This window comes from Oncorhynchus mykiss, chromosome 17, assembly GCF_057628025.1.
Source record: "Oncorhynchus mykiss isolate SJ-2025 chromosome 17, ASM5762802v1, whole genome shotgun sequence".
NCBI classification, from domain to species: domain Eukaryota; kingdom Metazoa; phylum Chordata; class Actinopteri; order Salmoniformes; family Salmonidae; genus Oncorhynchus; species Oncorhynchus mykiss.
This window is the reverse complement of record NC_143038.1, coordinates 67,770,104-67,787,147: the sequence shown is the minus strand read 5'-3', so window position 1 is coordinate 67,787,147 and position 17,044 is coordinate 67,770,104. Positions and strand designations below refer to the sequence as shown.

The 17,044-nt window shown below is 43.2% G+C and overlaps 1 protein-coding gene across 3 annotated transcripts in view; it reads right to left on the bottom strand.

Moving 5' to 3' along the window:
• LOC110494755 (SRSF protein kinase 1) overlaps positions 1-17,044 on the bottom strand; it is a 68,565-nt gene that overhangs the window by 48,281 nt on the left and 3,240 nt on the right. The window contains exon 1 of one of the 3 annotated variants that reach the window (XM_090206424.1): positions 10,522-10,670. The exons of the other annotated variants lie outside the window; for them this stretch is intronic. Coding sequence (XP_090062550.1) covers positions 10,522-10,592 — 71 coding nt within the window. The 5' untranslated portion in view covers positions 10,593-10,670. Of the gene's footprint in view, positions 1-10,521; positions 10,671-17,044 lie in introns of those variants that run through there. 3 annotated transcript variants of the gene reach the window in all.

The following is a 17,044-nucleotide window of genomic DNA, read 5'->3' as shown; positions in this document are numbered from 1 at the left end:
ATTGCACCAAACAGTAAAATTGCACGATTAAGAACTCTTTGGCCAAAATATCAATGAGATTTCTTGAGTTATCTTAGATGAATTCTGACCATTCTGAGGTAGTGTATACTGGCTACCGTTATATTGACAAAACGTAGTATTGTCGATTTATTTTCAATTATTTTTAAAGTGAATGTCTTTTGAGTATGGGAGCACGGTAGTTTGGTTCTGTTAGGAAAATGAGGCGTCGGACATTTGACCTGGAGCATTTTAAATTAACCGGCATTTGAGAAATGTATCAGACCCATATGCTCTGGGTGCTTAACCTGATTAGGGAGTCCACCCACAGTGCTCAGAATGACAGAAACCATATTTATATTATGGTAATTCATTCAATTAACAGAACATGCAAGTCGAGGATGCAATGATGTGCGCTCCTTCTTAGCAAATTCTGATAGCCACTTTGAAGATGTTAGAATGACTGTCCACATTTACTTTTCCACAGCCAACATGATGAGTAACTTACAGCAAAATCACTAGCCTGTCAATCTATTACCCACCATAGTGGAAAAGTTTCCCTATTCTATTGCCTATTCCAAACAGACCCTGGTACAGCTGTCGGACGATGGATCCCAAATTCATTCAACCAGTAGTCCTAGTTGGACTACATTTAAAAAAAAATCATATTTAAAAAGCAATGAGTCTGATGCCACAGATCAGACTACTAAAACGATTATTTCTTAACATAAGTAGGGATGCACAATATATTGGTGAACATATCGATTTCGGGCGATATTAGCCAATGTCTAGTTGGCTAATGTGTAGTTTTAACGCCCCGATGTACAAAACCGATGTCAAAGCTGACGTGCATACCTATATACCATAGGTACACGGCGGCAGGGTAGCCTAGTGGGGCGGCAGAGCGTTGGACTAGTAACCGGAAGGTTGCGAGTTCAAACCCCCGAGCTGACAAGGTACAAATCTGTCGTTCTGCCCCTGAACAGGCAGTTCAGGCACTGTTCCCAGGCCGTCATTGAAAATAAGAATTTGTTCTTAACTGACTTGCCTGGTTAAATAAAGGTAAAATAAAATAAATAAATAAAAACACGACGTAATACACAACAAAATAAACGGTAATAAAGCATCATTTGTTCAACCGCAACTTCTGGGGTAGCTAGCTTTAGCTTGGTACCTAGCTAGCACCAATACAACCAGCCTGAAAATAATTACCAGTAGAACCTGCTGTCATTTTCATTATTCTTAGCAATGATTTAGGAATCCCTGTGAGTAAGTATTAGCTATTTATTGTGTTTTACTGGTAAATTGGGACATACGTAAATGCCAACAAAATAACTTTTTGGTCAGTGTGGTGTGTAACCTTAAACTAGGCAAGTCAGTTAAGAACAAATTCTTATTTACAATGACGGCCTGACGCTGGGCCAATTGTGCACGGTACTATGGGACTCCCAATCACTGCCGGATGTGATGCAGGATCATATCACCTGCACCCTACCTGACACCTTAGACCCACTACAATTTGCTTACCGCCCCAATAGGTCCACAGACGACGCAATCGCTATCACACTGCCCTAACCCATCTGGACAAGAGGAATACCTGTGTAAGAATGTTGTTCTTTGACTACAGCTCAGCATTTAACACCATAGTACCCTCCAAACTCGTCATTAAGCTCAAGCTCGAATCCCTCCCTGTGCAACTGGGTCCTGGACTTTGACGGGCCACCCCCAGGTGGTGAGGGTAGGAAACAACATCTCCACCCTGCTGATCCTCAACCCTGGGGCCCCACAAGGATGCATTCTCAGCCCTCACACTCAACGTCAACAAAACAAAGGAGATGATCGTGGACTTCAGGAAACAGCAGAGGGAGCACCCCCCTATCCACAGCGACGGGACAGTAGTGGAGAAGGTAGAAAGTTAAGTTCCTTGGCGTACACATCACGGACAAACTGAAATGGTTCACCCACACAGACAGCGTGGTGAAGGCGGCGCAACAGCGCCTCTTCAACCTCAGGAGGCTGAGGAAATTAGGCTTGTCACCAAAAACACTCAAACTTTTACAGATGCACAATCGAGACCATCCTGTCGGGCTGACAGCAACTGCTCCGCCCACAACCGTAAGGCTCTCTCTACATTACTCATCTCATATGTGTATACTGTACTCTATACTAGAGGTCGACCGATTAATCGGAATGGCCGATTAATTAGGGCCGATTTCAAGTTTTCATAACAATCAGAAATCTGTATTTTTGGACACCGATTTGGCCGATTTTTCCCCCCACACATTTATGTAATCTTTATTTAACTAGGCGTCAGTTAAGAACACATTCTTATTTTCAATGACGGCCTAGGAACGGTGGGTTAACTGCCTCGTTCAGGGGCAGAACGACAGATTTTCACCTTGTCAGCTTGGGGGATTCAATCTTGCAACCTTACAGTTAACTAGTAGTACAGTTAACTAGTCCAACGCTTTAACCACCTGCCTCTCATTGCACTCCACGAGGAGACTGCCTGTTACGCGAATACAGTAAGCCAAGGTAAGTTGCTAACTAGCATTAAACTTATCTTATAAAAAACAATCAATCATAATCACTAGTTAACTACACATGGTTGATGATATTACTAGTTTATCTAGTGTGTCCTGCGTTGCACATAATCGATGCGGTGCGTATCGTTGCTCCAATGTGTACCTAACCATAAACATCAATGCCTTTCTTAAAATCAATACACAGAAGTATATATTTTTAAACCTGCATATTTAACTCAAATAAATCCAGGTTAGCAGGCTAAATTAACCAGGTGAAATTGTGTCACTTCTCTTGCGTTCATTGTACGCAGAGTTAGTGTATATGCAACAGTTTGGGCTGCCTAATTTGGCAGAATTTTACGTAATTATGACATAACATTGAAGGTTGTGCAATGCAACAGGAATATTTAGACTGATGGATGCCACCCCTTAGATAAAATACGGAACGGTTCCGTATTTCACTGAAAGAATAAACGTCTTGTTTTCGAGATGATAGTTTCCGGATTCGACCATATTAATGACCTAAGGCTCGTATTTCTGTGTGTTATTATGTTATAATTAAGTCTATGATTTGATAGAGCAGTCTGACTGAGCGGTGGTAGGCCGCAGCAGGCTCGTAACCATTCATTCAAACAGCACTTTCTTTGCGTTTTGCCAGCAGCTCTTTGTTGTGCGTCAAGCATTGCGCTGTTTATGACTTCAAGCCTATCAACCCCCGAGATTAGGCTGGCAATACTATAGTGTGTGGTGTGTTGGTGTAACCGATGTGAAATGGCTAGCTAGTTAGCGGGGTGCCCGCCAATAGCGTTTCAAGCGTCACTCGCTCTGAGACTTGGAGTGGTTGTTCCACTTGCTCTGCATGGGTAACGCTGCGAGGAGAGGGATGGAAGCTATACTGTTACACTGGCAATACTAAAGTGCCTTTAAGAACATCCAATAGTCAAAGGTTAACTTCTTAAGGTATAGGGGGCAGCATTTTCACTTTTGGATAAATAGCGTGCCCAATTTCAACTTCCTGCTACTCATGCCAAGAATATAAGATATACATATTATAGAAATAGATAGAAAACACTGAAGTTTCTAAAACTGTTTGAATCATGTCTGTGAGTATAGCAGAACTTATGTAGCAGGCAAAACCCAGAGGACTAACCGTTCAGATTTTTTTTTGTTTTTAGGTCTGTCTGTTCACTGAGTTCTCATTGGCAAACGATATTTCTTAGCAACTTGTTTTCAGTTCCTACTGCTTCTACTGGATGTCACCAGTCTTTGGAATTTGGTTGAGGTTATTCATTTGTACAATGAAGAAGTAGGGCCATCCTAGAAAAGGGTAATGCTGTTGAGAGTTGGCCAAGACTTGAAAAGTAGCGTTAGTTTCCTCTCGTCCTCTATTGAAAACAGACCAGTCTTCAATTTGTTCGATTATTAACGTTTAAAAATTCCTAAAGTTGTATTACAAAAGTAGTTTGAAATATTTTGACAAAGTTTATAGGCAACTTTTGAAATATTTTTTAGTGACGTTACGCATTTTGGAAGCTGTTTTTTTCTGGATCAAACGCATCAAATAAATTGACAATTTGGATATATATGGACGGAATTAATCGAACAAAATGACCAAATGTGATGTTTATGGGACCTATTGGAGTGCCAACAAAAGACGCTCGTCAAAGGTAAGGCATGTTTTATATTTTATTTCTGCGTTTTGTGTAGCGCCTGCAGGGTTGAAATATGCTACCCTTTTTGTTTACTGTTGTGCTATCATCAGATAATAGCTTCTTATGCTTTCGCCGAAAAGCATAAATCTGACATGTTGGCTGGATTCACAACGAGTGTAGATTTAATTGAGTATCTTAAATGTGTGATTTAACGAAAGTTTGATTTTTATATAAATTTATTTGTATTTGCCGCGCTGCATTTTCCCTGGTTATTGGCCAAGTGGGACGCAAGCGTCCCCTATACCAGAAGACGTTAAAGAAAGCAGAATTCTGCGTTAACGCGACTCCTGACTCAAAACGTATTTAGAAAATGGATTATTCAGAAGCAGCATTGCGGCCAAGCCCTACTTGACAGATCACTCTTCAGTCAGACTAAAACATCCAATTAACACTCATTAAGAGCAGTCCCAATTTAGGCCACTCCATCAGTGCTTTATCAACAACTAGGCCCAATCAGCCATTAATCAGGTATTCATTTCTTCCATTACTGGCTAAATAGATATCATGTATTCTATGTCCCAAATGCCACCCTATATAGTACACTACTTTTAGTAGCGCACTATATAGTATATAGTAGTAGTGCACTATATAGGAGGGTCATTTGGGATGCACACATACATACAGAATGTTGTGGCTGTATTATTCCCTCCAGACTGTGGTTAAAAGTGATTGTGAAATGTCAAGTGTACACCCCACCACCTAAACGCCAGAGGAATCAATGCCTCAACAGCTGAGCTCAATGCTGAGACAAACAGCAGAGAGACAAACAGCAGAGAGACAAACAGCAGGGTAATAGCTGGAGGTGTTAGAGCTAGGCTAGCTACCAGCTATTCAAACCACTGGATATATGCTAACAACATTAAAAGCTGGTACTCTACCAAAGTCTTGCTATGCCGATGCAGCACAGAGAAACAGCAACGAGGGAAAAAGCAGAGCAGGGCAATAGCTGGAGCTGGATGTGTTGGCTCCGCTACCTGGCTGCCATTCCAAGTGAAACCACCTGAGATATGCTAACATTTCACATAAAACAACTTGTCAGGTCAACAAACATGACATCTTGATCTCCCTGTGCATCGTGAGCCCTGAGAAGACCTACAACAAACACCTCAGCAGAAATTCTAAATGTTCTGAAGATTCTGACTGAATGAGCTTAACTTCTGGCAGAGAAAACACGAGAATGTGACTCACCAGCTAGACCAAGAGGCGGCCTATCAGTCAGTCAGTGAGCCGGCCAGCGAGCCCGCCAGTCAGCGAGACAACCAGCCAGCCACCCAGCCCGGAGACAGCCAGTCAGCTAGCCCGGAGACAGCCAGACAGAGAAACAGTCGGCGAGTGAGCAAGTGAGACAGTTGGTCAGTGAGACAGACGGCCCGCGAGCCAGTCAGCCAGCCAGCCAGTCAGCTAGCCTGGAGACAGTCGGCCAGTGAGCCAGCGAGACAGTCGGCCAGTGAGCCAGCGAGACAGTCGGCCAGTGAGCCAGCCGGACAGTCGGCCAGTGAGCCAGTGAGCAAGCGAGACAGTCGGCCAGTGAGCAAGCGAGACAGTCGGCCAGTGAGCAAGCGAGACAGTCGGCCAGTGAGCAAGCGAGACAGTCGGCCAGTGAACCAACGAGACAGTCGGCCAGTGAACCAGCGAGACAGTCGGCCAGTGAACCAGCGAGACAGTCGGCCAGTGAACCAGCGAGACAGTCGGCCAGTGAACCAGCGAGACAGTCGGTCAGTCGGTCAGTAAGCCAGTCGGCCAGTGAGCCAGCGAGACAGCCAGCCAGCCAGGAGACAGCCAGTCAGGCAGCCAGTCAGCGAGACAGTCGGCCAGTCAGCGAGACAGTCGGCCAGTCAGCGAGACAGTCAGCGAGACAGCCGGCCAGCCGGCCTGCGAGACAGCCAGCCAGCCTGCGAGACAGCCAGCCAGTCAGCCAGCCTGCGAGACAGCCAGCCTGCGAGACAGCCAGCCAGCCTGCGAGACAGCTAGCCAGTCAGCCAGCCAGACAGCCAGCCAGCCTGCGAGACAGTCAGTCAGCCAGACAACAGTAGTTCTGTAGCCTTCTATCTGCACACACAGTCTGCAGTGCTCCTTCCTCAACCCACCCCCTACCACCCTTTCTCCTCATGTCCTAACAAACTCCCTCTCACTGCTTGGGGCTTGGTTACACTAGCTCGCTCTCTGCAGTCCAACACACACACACACACACACACACACACACACACACTGCAGAAAGAAATGGGTTATATAATGAGCAGGAGCAGCAGCTATGCAGAAAGAGAGAGAGAAAGGGGAAGATAGAAAGTTAGGGGGGAAAGAGATCATATGAGAAAGAGGCCAAGAGGGAAAGGGAAGAGAGATGAGGGGGGGGGGGGGGGGGGGGGGGGTTGAGAGACAAGAGAGAGGAGGGAAATGCAGCAGAGAATTACAGTGTGTTAGAAAAACACTGCAGTAACACACAGTCCAATGCCCTGGATACCACAACTGGAACTGACTGGTCTTCCCATTCTAAATCTGTGGGACAATGGTCAGCATTGGGAGGCAGGGAAAGAAAGCAGTGATGGGCAACTTAGATGGGGGTGGGGGCCACAGTGGGGGGTGTTTTTAAAAATGTGTCCATTCATGTGTTCATTTGGACGACAAAAATATTTTTCAGCTGCAATTTACGACGGTAACTGACTAAATGGACCAAGAAATAACTATAACTAAACGAAAATGATTATTAATTTTGAGTGATGAAAATGAGACTAAATTATCTGTGTGACTAAAATCTGACAAATAAGTGGACTGGACAATAGTTCTTGGAGACATTAAGAGCTTTTCAGTTTGTTTGGTCCAATCCAAAGCATATATGACTTTAGCAGAGTTGTATGGCTTTCTCAATGCAATGCTATTATCGGTGGAAAATAAATACCATGCCTAGGTCATTCATGAGTCACCTCTGCCCAGCAACCGTTCTCCAATCTGCCAGCAAAAAAAAGACTGATGCAAATAAGGCACTTTTTTTATCCTCAGTTGCACACAAGGACAGAAACCTGACTTAAGCTTTTGGACAACCCCCACTGAATCAGAGAGGTGTGGGTGGCTGCCACCACTGCTCTTCCCACAATGGGCGTCAAGGGAGCTGTTGTTGTTGTTGTTAACTGCCTTGCTCAAGGGCAGAACCAGAGATTTTTCAACGTGTTGGATATTTTCTCCAAACGATTTCCGAGGGAGTGTGCACAATAAACTATTCTGTGTGGATCGGTTAACGAAGAAACAGGTCCTCCTATATGCTTAACTTCTTGAGTGTAGGGGGCAGGATTTTCGTTTTTTGGCTAAAAAACGTACCCATTTGAAACTGCCTATTTCTCAGGCCCAGAAACTAGAATATGCATATAATTGTCAGATTAGGATAGAAAACACTTTAAAGTTTCCAAAACTGTCAAAATATTGTCTGTGAGTATAACAGAACTGATATTGCAGGCGAAAACCTGAGGAAAATCAAACCAGGAAGTGCTGTTTTTCCTGAAAGCTCTCTGTTCCATTGGATGCCTTGCCTCCATTTAAAGTGGTATCAACCAGATTCCTTTTCCTATGGCTTCCTCAAGGTGTCAACAGTCTTTAGACATAGTTTCAGGCTTTTATTTTGAAAAAATGAGCAAGAAAGATATCACGCCAGTGGATAGTGGGGCAGCAATGGTCTCTCCCTCTCCTATTGAAAAAGCGACAGTCCCCGTTGATATAATATCGATTATATATTTTAAAAACAACCTGAGGATTGATTATAAATAACGTTTGACATGTTTCTGTGGATATTACGGATACTATTTGGAATTTGTCTGCGATGTCGTGACCGCTCGAGCCTGTGGATTTCTGAACAGAACGTGCCAAACAAATGGAGGTATTTTGGATATTTAAAAAAAAACATTTATTGTGTAACTGGGAGTCTCGTGTGAGCAAACAACCGAAGATCATCAAAGGTAAGCGATCTATTGCTTTTCTGACTTTCGTGACCAATCTACTTGGCTGCTAGTGTTTGTAATATTTTGTCTACTGAGAGAGATGTTCTTACACAAACGCTTGTTATGCTTTCGCCAAAAAGCTGTATTGAAATCTGACACGCCAGGTGGATTAACAACAAGCTAAGCTGTGTTTTGCTATATTGCACTTTTTAGTAATTTAATTTGAATTTGGCGCGCTGCAATTCAGCGGGTGTTGATGAAAATGATCCTGCTAAAGGGATGGATGCGTCAAGAAGTTAATTTAGAGTTATTTGTGCAAATTTAGTTGAGATACAAACATTGGGCTATATGTTTAGATGTCTAATACATTCTGAGGCTGCATGAAGAGACTAATGAGAAATTGAAAAAAGTTGCATGAAAGACATGAGCTCTGCTTCGTTTCTTGTGCAGGCGGTACACACTCCCATCAGTCGCTCATTACCAATTTAACAAGCACTTGATTATATTCTCACCAGGCCTCGAATTTCCCGGCGGCATCCCCCTTGTCTGGCTGCCAATCACCGCGCTCTGAAGCACCTCTCAATCACATAGCTCTCTCAGATATCGCAATTCTTATTATCAAATGCCTGTCACGTGATCGGGCCCTTCTCACCGTCATCTCAGCTACTTATTTATTTAACTAGGCAAGTCAGTTAAGAACAAATTCTTATTTACAATGACGGCCTAGGAACAGTGGGTTAACTGCCTTGTTCAGGGGCAGAATGACAGATTTGTACCTTGTCAGCTCAGGGATATTCCCTTCCCCAGTTTGGTGAAGTTGGCTGTCTTTGTTAGGAAGAAATGGTCTTGACACAGTTCGCAACGAGCCAGGTGGCCCAAACTGCTGCATATAGCCTGACTCTGTTGCACAGAACGCAAGAGAAGTGACACAATTTCCCTAATTAAAAGAAATTCATGTTAACAGGCAATATTAACTAAATATGCAGGTTTAAAAATATATACTTGTGTATTGATTTTAAGAAAGGCGTTGATGCTTATGTTTAGGTAAACATTGGCGCAACAACAGTGCTTTTTTGGCGAATGCGCTTGTTAAATCCCCCATTTGGCAAGGTGGGCTTTGATTCAATGATAAATTAACAGGCACCGCATCGATTATGAGCAACGCAGGACAAGCTAGTTAAACAAGAAATATCATCAACCATGTGTAGTTAACTAGTGATTATGTTAAGATAGTTTTTTTATAAGATATGTTTAATGCTAGCTAGCACCTTACCGTGGCTCCTTGCTGCACTCACATAACAGGTAGTCAGCCTGCCACGCAGTCTCCTCGCGGAGTGCAATTGGCCATGATCGGTGTCCAAAAATGCCGATTACCGATTGTTATGAAAACTTGAAATCGGCCCTAATTAAATCGGCCATTCCGATTAATCGGTCGACCTCTAGTTGGAGGCGGCTTATGGTAGAGGAATTAACATTCAATTATCAGGCAACAGCTCTGATGCACATTCCTGCAGTCAGCATGCCAATTGCCCGCTTCCTGAAAACTTGAGACATCATGTCATTGTGTTGTGACAAACTTGCACATTTTAGAGTGGCTTTTTATTATCCCCAGCACAAGGTGCACCTGTGGTAATGACCATGCTGTTTTAATCAGTTTCTTGATATACCACACCTGTCAGGTGGATGGAATATCTTGGCAAAGGAGAAATGCTCACTTACAGGGATGTAAACACATTAGTGCACAAAATTGGAGAGAAACACTTTTTTGCGCATATGAAACATTTCTGGGATTGTTTATTTCAGCTCATGAAACATGGGACCAACACTTTACATGTTGCATTTATATTTTTGTCCAGCGTAAATGAGATTTCTGTATTTTAGTTTAAATACATTTGCAAACATTTCTAAAAACATGGTTTTCAATGTGTCATTATGGGGTATTTTGTGTAGATGGGTGAGAATTTAATTTAAGGTTAGTGAGGCAATTCAAATGTGATGACTAAAATGTGACTAAAACAAAATAACATTTAGCTGACTAAAACGGCCCACTGTCATTTTGACAATAACTAGACTAAATCGTTATTTAAATGACAAATGTGACTAAGACTTAATTATATTTTAGTCTAAAAAAAGCGCCAAAATTAGGCCTAACAGGGATGGAGTCAGAGCCGGCCCTTGATTTTTTGAGGAGAAAGAGAGAACAAGAGACTAGAGGAGAGAGGGATGAGGGCAGAAAGAGAGAGAGAGAGAAAGAGGAGGGGGGGGGGGAGCGAGCGGGAGGGTGGGAGGGGAGCCATTGAGAACGAGAGGGATGGGATAATCAAGTCTTACTTAATAAAAACAGTCAAATCTGCCACTCACTTGCACCTCAGGCCGGTGGCCAGCTTGACCACGGTGGTATTGAGAGAGACGATCCAGTCAAGGAGCCACATGGCCCAGGAGACTCTCGGCCAGGCTAACCAAGGAACGGTGCTCTAATCTGGGGCTCGCTCACAACGCCGCTCCCCTCTCCGGCTCTCCTCTTCTCTGTACCACACCAGAACTGAACACACTGCGCTGCCTGCTCAGCTAATATTACTGAGCTACTGAGGTAGGGGGGGGGTGAGAGAGGAAGAGAGAGAAAGGGAGGGGAGGGTGAGCAGGGAGGGAAGAGAAAGGTAGGGGAGGGTGAGGAGGGAGCGAAGCGAAGCGAGCAGGACTCAGACAGACGAATGGGAGGGGGAAAAGAGAGGCAAGTTGTGAGAAATGAGAGAAGAGTGAATGAGAGAGTGGGGGCAAGGTAAGAGGCGAAGGGAGAGAGGAAGAGGTAAGAGGCGATGGGAGAGAGGGCGAGGTAAGAGGCGAAGGGAGAGAGGGCGAGGTAAGAGGCGAAGGGAGAGAGGGCGAGGTAAGAGGCGAAGGGAGAGAGGGCGAGGTAAGATGTGAAGCGATGGGTAGAAGATGGGAACGTAAAGAAAGTTGAAGTTGTGTTGTGTAGACCATCTTAGGACAACCAGACAAAGCCTGAGGACGGAAGGCAGCGTCTTTCCCCCTGAGCCCGGGAAGCAAAGTAGGTGTGTGTGTGTGCGCACCGTGTGAGAGACAGTGAGATCTGCAGTATCCCAAAAAGACAGCCAAACAGACTAGGCAGACACGCAGTCCCTCTTCATACTGAAGCTACCAAGACCCTAGGCACTAGTTACAAGGATTGGGATTGGTGTGTGTGTACCATAGTGTTCTCACTTCGGCAGCCTTACGTAACAGAGTCCTCTGAGGGCCGGGGCTCAGCCGTTTGGAGAGCAGCCGCCAACCTAGACACTTTTTCATTTAACCCTCATTTTATCAGGTAAGTTGACTGAGAGCACATTCTCATGTACATCAACGACCTGGGGTATAGTTACAGGGGATGAATGAGCCAATGGGAAGCACACACACGCGCTTTAGAGAGCAAACCCCATCCCCAATCAACTTCAAGTGTCCTGAAACTAATCCAAGCCTCTCTGGGACCACAAAACTCTGTTCCAGGGGGCGACGCTCCATGATATCTAATGATGCCCGAAGACAACACACCATCTATCTCTGTCGGTCGGTCGGTCGGTCAGTCCTCTACATACAACACAACCCTACAGCTCCACTGGCCTTCAGGCCCTATGAGCACTGCTATCTCCCTCAGAACCCAAAACACCAGAGCAGTTGAGTATGTGTGAGCTGTAGATTCAAGCCGTCTCCCTGAATCTCAAAAGGCAGAGCTCTGGCTAGAGAGCCGTCTCCCTGAATCTCAGAGGCTAGAGGTGTACATAGAGTAGCCAGCCAGGCCCCACTGGTTCGTCATGTGTTTATGCCCTATAAGCTCTATTTTTGTGGCCTCTGGTACATTCTAATGCCTCGACTCCATCTGAAAAGTACAACACTGAGTTCACCTCCCAGATTAGAAAAATGTTGTGGTATTGTGTAGAAAGACATGACTTTTGAATTCAGTGCGTTGGTTATTTTGGATATTGTCTACGTCTAGATGATCATGGTTGTGTTTCCCAAAAGCATTGTACCATTCAGATCATTTAGTTTCAGTGGAATTAACATATGCACCAAAGATCTTAGTACTGCCATGCTTTAGGGAAATCCAACCACGGGCTATTTTCTAACTAAGATAACATTAAAACACTTAACTTGTCTTCTCTTGAGATTAACCCCTAGAGAGTCTATTTCCTTAGCCCCTCAGAAATCTAATTAGCATAATAATACTAAATCCACATCTGCCAGTTTAAGCTACATCCGCCGATGTTCCCCTTCCAACATCTGAGGTGAAAGGTGACAGAGCTAAAGCGAAGTTTGTCAGACCGTGAGAGATCACGAATAAAACGTCTGTAGCGTCCAAACGGTTTGGGCCTAGAAACTATTACGACCCATCAGCGTCACGGGACTAGTCTGAAGTCGGTACATCCGATCTGCTATCAGTACCATCCAAACGGTTTGGGCCTAGAAACTATTACGACCCATCAGCGTCACGGGACTAGTCTGAAGTCGGTACATCCGATCTGCTATCAGTACCATCCAAACGGTTTGGGCCTAGAAACTATTACGACCCATCAGCGTCACGGGACTAGTCTGAAGTCGGTATATCCGATCTGCTATCAGTACCATCCAAACGGTTTGGGTTACACACTAATATGGAGAGTCTCACACAAACGTGTAAATGTCGGTTGTTTTGTTCTAGGACACCCACAAGCCTCACAAGACTAGTCTGAAGGTAGCTGGGTACCAGTTGAACACATTCATGGAAGTATATATGGGAGATAATATTGTGCTTAAAATAGGAGGTTAAATACATTTGGGGAAATGGTTTCCGGATCTTTCTTATACATCTCAGATATAGGACAGACAAAACTTCATTTAGATTTTTGGGGGGACAGTCCGTTTATCCATGTATGATGCTGTTTTTCAATGCATTTATGAGCTAGAAGCATTAAGGTCAAAATCAATGTTTCATCAAATAATTGTTTTATACCTTAAAACTCCAAATCAAATAGTCATACCAAGGATCATTTAGCTATCTTAAAACAATTCCATATGTTATGTTAGTAGAAACCCGCTCCCCTGGCTTAGACTCTAAGGTTTTAGTCTTATTTACACTTTTACTGCAAGATATGAAATGCCACAATCTTTGTTTTTCAAATTATGTATTTTATTAAAACAGAAAAATGATGTAAATAGCCCACATCCTAAAAATAAATTGATTGTTTTCTTTTTCCAGGTTTCCATTCTTACCAATTTGTACTCACTCTCTAAATACGAAGTGGAAAATGTAGCTGGCTAAAAAAAATGTGTAAGCAGCTGATTAGCCGACGCTAATGAAAACACTGGTGTATGTATGGTGGGGGGGCACAATGGGGACAGGCTGAAGACAGATGTGTCTCTAATGAAAAGGCTCTTGGCCGTTAACCCTGTAGTGATAGCAGCCAGAAGTTCCCTCCAGACACAGGAGGTATTCAGTGATAAGAATGACTATCGTCATGGGAACACCACTGTCATCAGGAACAATGTCAACGGTCGTTTAAATGTATTCATTATTTCATTAATGATCAGTAACAGCAGCACTCAGGACTGGCGACTTATCTACTACCCCGGAGGTATATAATCACACACACACACACACACACACACACACACACGTCCATATTATGGCAAGAACAGCTCAAATAAGCAAAGAGAAATGACAGTCCATTACATTTAGACAATTTCAATAATTTTGAAAGTTTCTTCAAGTGCAGTCTCAAAAACCATCAACGTCACACCTTGATCCGTTTCACCTGTCTTTGTGCTTGTCTCCTCCCATCTTCCCCATTATCCGTGTCTTTGTGACTCCGTGTGGGTGAACGGATGATCTCCGCGTGTGTGGTTCCCACCGTGAAGCAGGAGGTGTGATGGTGTGGGGGTGCTATGTTGGTGACACTGTCTGTGAGTTACTTAGAATTCAAGGCACACTTAACCAGCATGGCTACCACAGCATTCTGCAGCGATACGCCATCCCATCTGGTTTGCACTTAGTGGGACTATAATTAGTTTTTCAACAGGATAATGACCCAAAACACCTCCAGGCTGTGTAAGGGCTATTTGACCAAGGAGAGTGATGGAGTGCGGCATCAGATGACCTGGCCTCCACAATCACCTGACCTCAACCCAATTGAGATGGTTTGGGATGAGTTGGACCGCCGAGTGAAGGAAAAGCAGCCACAAGTGCTCAGTATATGTGGGAACTTCTTTTTTTATTCTTTACTTAACCTTTATTTAAGTAGGCAAGTCGGTTAAGAACAAATTCTTATTTAAAACGACGGCCTACCAAAAGGCAAAAGGCCTCCTGCGGGGACGGGGGCCTGGGATTTTTAAAAAATATTTAAAATATATACCATATAAATATAGGACATAACACCCATCACAACAAGAGAGAGACAACACTACATAAAGACAGACCTAAGACAACAAGGCAGCAAAACATGACAACGTGGTAGTAACTAGAGGTCGACCGATTAATTAGGGTCGAATTCAAGCTTTCAAAACAACCGGTATTTTTGGATGCCGATTATGGCAGATTACATTGCACTCCACGAGGACACTGCGTGGCAGGCTAACCACCTGTTAGCGCAGCAAGGAGCCAAGGTAAGTTGCTATCTAGCATTAAACTTATCTTAGAAAAAACAATCAATCTTAACATAATCACTAGTACCCTTTTGTGACTAGGGGGCAGTATTTTCATTTTTGGAAAAATAACGTACCTAAAGTAAACAGGATATTTTGTCAGGACACGATGCTAGAATATGCATATAATTGCCTCGTGTTTTGAAAGCTCTGCGTTCCAATGCGTCCCTATTGAGCAGTGAATAAGCTATCAACCAGATTACTTTTTCTACGTATTCCCCAAGGTGTCTACAGCATTGTGATGTAGTTTTACGCATTTATGTAGAAGAACACCTGTAAGCGGCTACATTGTGTAGGTGGTCACCTGATGACTCTGAGTGACTCTTGCGTAAAATACAGAGGTAGCCATTTTTCCTTTCGCTCCTACTGAAAAAACAATTGTCCCGGTGGATATATTATCGAATAGATATTAGAAAAACACCTTGAGGATTGATTATAAACAACGCTTGCCATATTTCTGTCGATATTATGGAGCTAATTTGGAATATTTTTCTGCATTTTCATGACCGTAATTTCCGGTCGATTTCTCAGCCAAACGTGAAGAACAAAAGGAGCTATTTCACCTACAAAAATAATATTTTTGGAAAAAATGAACATTGGCTATTTAACTGGGAGTCTCATGAGTGAAAACATCCGAAGCTCATCAAAGGTAAACGATTTAATTTGATTGCTTTTCTGATTTCCGTGACCAAGTTAGCTGCTGCCAGCTGGACAAAATGCTATGCTAGGCTATCGATAAACTTACACAAATGCTTGTCTAGCTTTGGCTGTAAAGCATATTTTGAAAATCTGAGATGACAGGGTGATTAACAAAAGGCTAAGCTGTGTCTCAATATATTTCACTTGTGATATAGGAATATTTTCTAGGAATATTTATGTCCGTTGCATTATGCTAATTAGTGTCAGTCGATGAGTACGCTCCCGCATGCGGGATGGGGAGTCACTAGAGGTTAACCGCGGTGCTTGTTAATTTATCATCACACCCAACTCACCAAACAGGTGATGATTTAACAAGCGCATTCGCAAAAAAAAGCACCGTCGTTGCACCAATGTGTACCCAACCATAAACACTCATGCCTTTCTTACAATCAATACACAAGTATATATTTTTAACCTGCATATCAAGTTAAAAGAAATTCATGTTAGCAGGCAATATTAACTAGGGAAATGGTCACTTCTCTTGCGTTCTGTGCAAGCAGAGTCAGGGTATATGCAGCAGTTTGGGCAGCCTTGCTCGTTGCGAACTGTGTGAAGACCATTTCTTCCTAACAAAAAATGTCATTAATTTGCCAGAATTGTACATAATTATGACAGAACATTGAAGGTTGTGCAATGTAACAGCAATATTTAGACTTATGGATGCCACCCGTTAGATAAAATACGGAACGGTTCCGTATTTCACTGAAAGAATAAACGTTTTGTTTTCGAAATTATAGTTTCCGGATTTGACCATATTAAATGACCTAAGGCTCGTATTTCTTTGTGTCTATTATATTATAATTAAGTCTATGATTTGATATTTGATAGAGCAGTCTGACTGAGCGGTGGTATGCAGAAGCAGGCTTGTAGCATTCATTCATCCTGCGTTTGCCAGCAGCTCTAAGCAATGCTTGAAGCAGCGCTGTTTGACTTCAAGCCTATCAACTCCCGAGATTAGGCTGGCAATACTATATTGCCTATACTATATTGCCTGTTTACTCCATGTGTAACTCTGTGTTGTCTGCTCATACTGCTATGCTTTATCTTGGCCAGGTCGCAGTTGCAAATGAGAACTTGTTCTCAACTAGCCTACCTGGTTAAATAAAGGTGAAATAAAGAGCTTTTTCATGCGCATGTGCATTTCTTGTTTACCTTTTATATTGACAACGTTATTGTCCGGTTGAAATATTATTGATCATTTAGGCTAAAAAACAACCTGAGGTTGAATACAAACATCATTTGACATGTTTCTATGAACTTTACGGATACAATTTGGATTTTATGTCTGATTGTTTTGACTGCGTTTGAGCCTGTGGATTACTGAAGAAAACGCGCTAACAAAACTGAGGTTTTTGGATATAAAAGGACTTCATCGAACAAAAGGAACATTTACTGAGTAAATTAATGTCTTCTGATTGCCACCATATGAAGATCATCAAAGGTAAGGGATTCATTTTCTCTATTTCTGAGTTTTGTAACGCTTCTGCTTGGCTGGTTACTGTTTGTAATAATT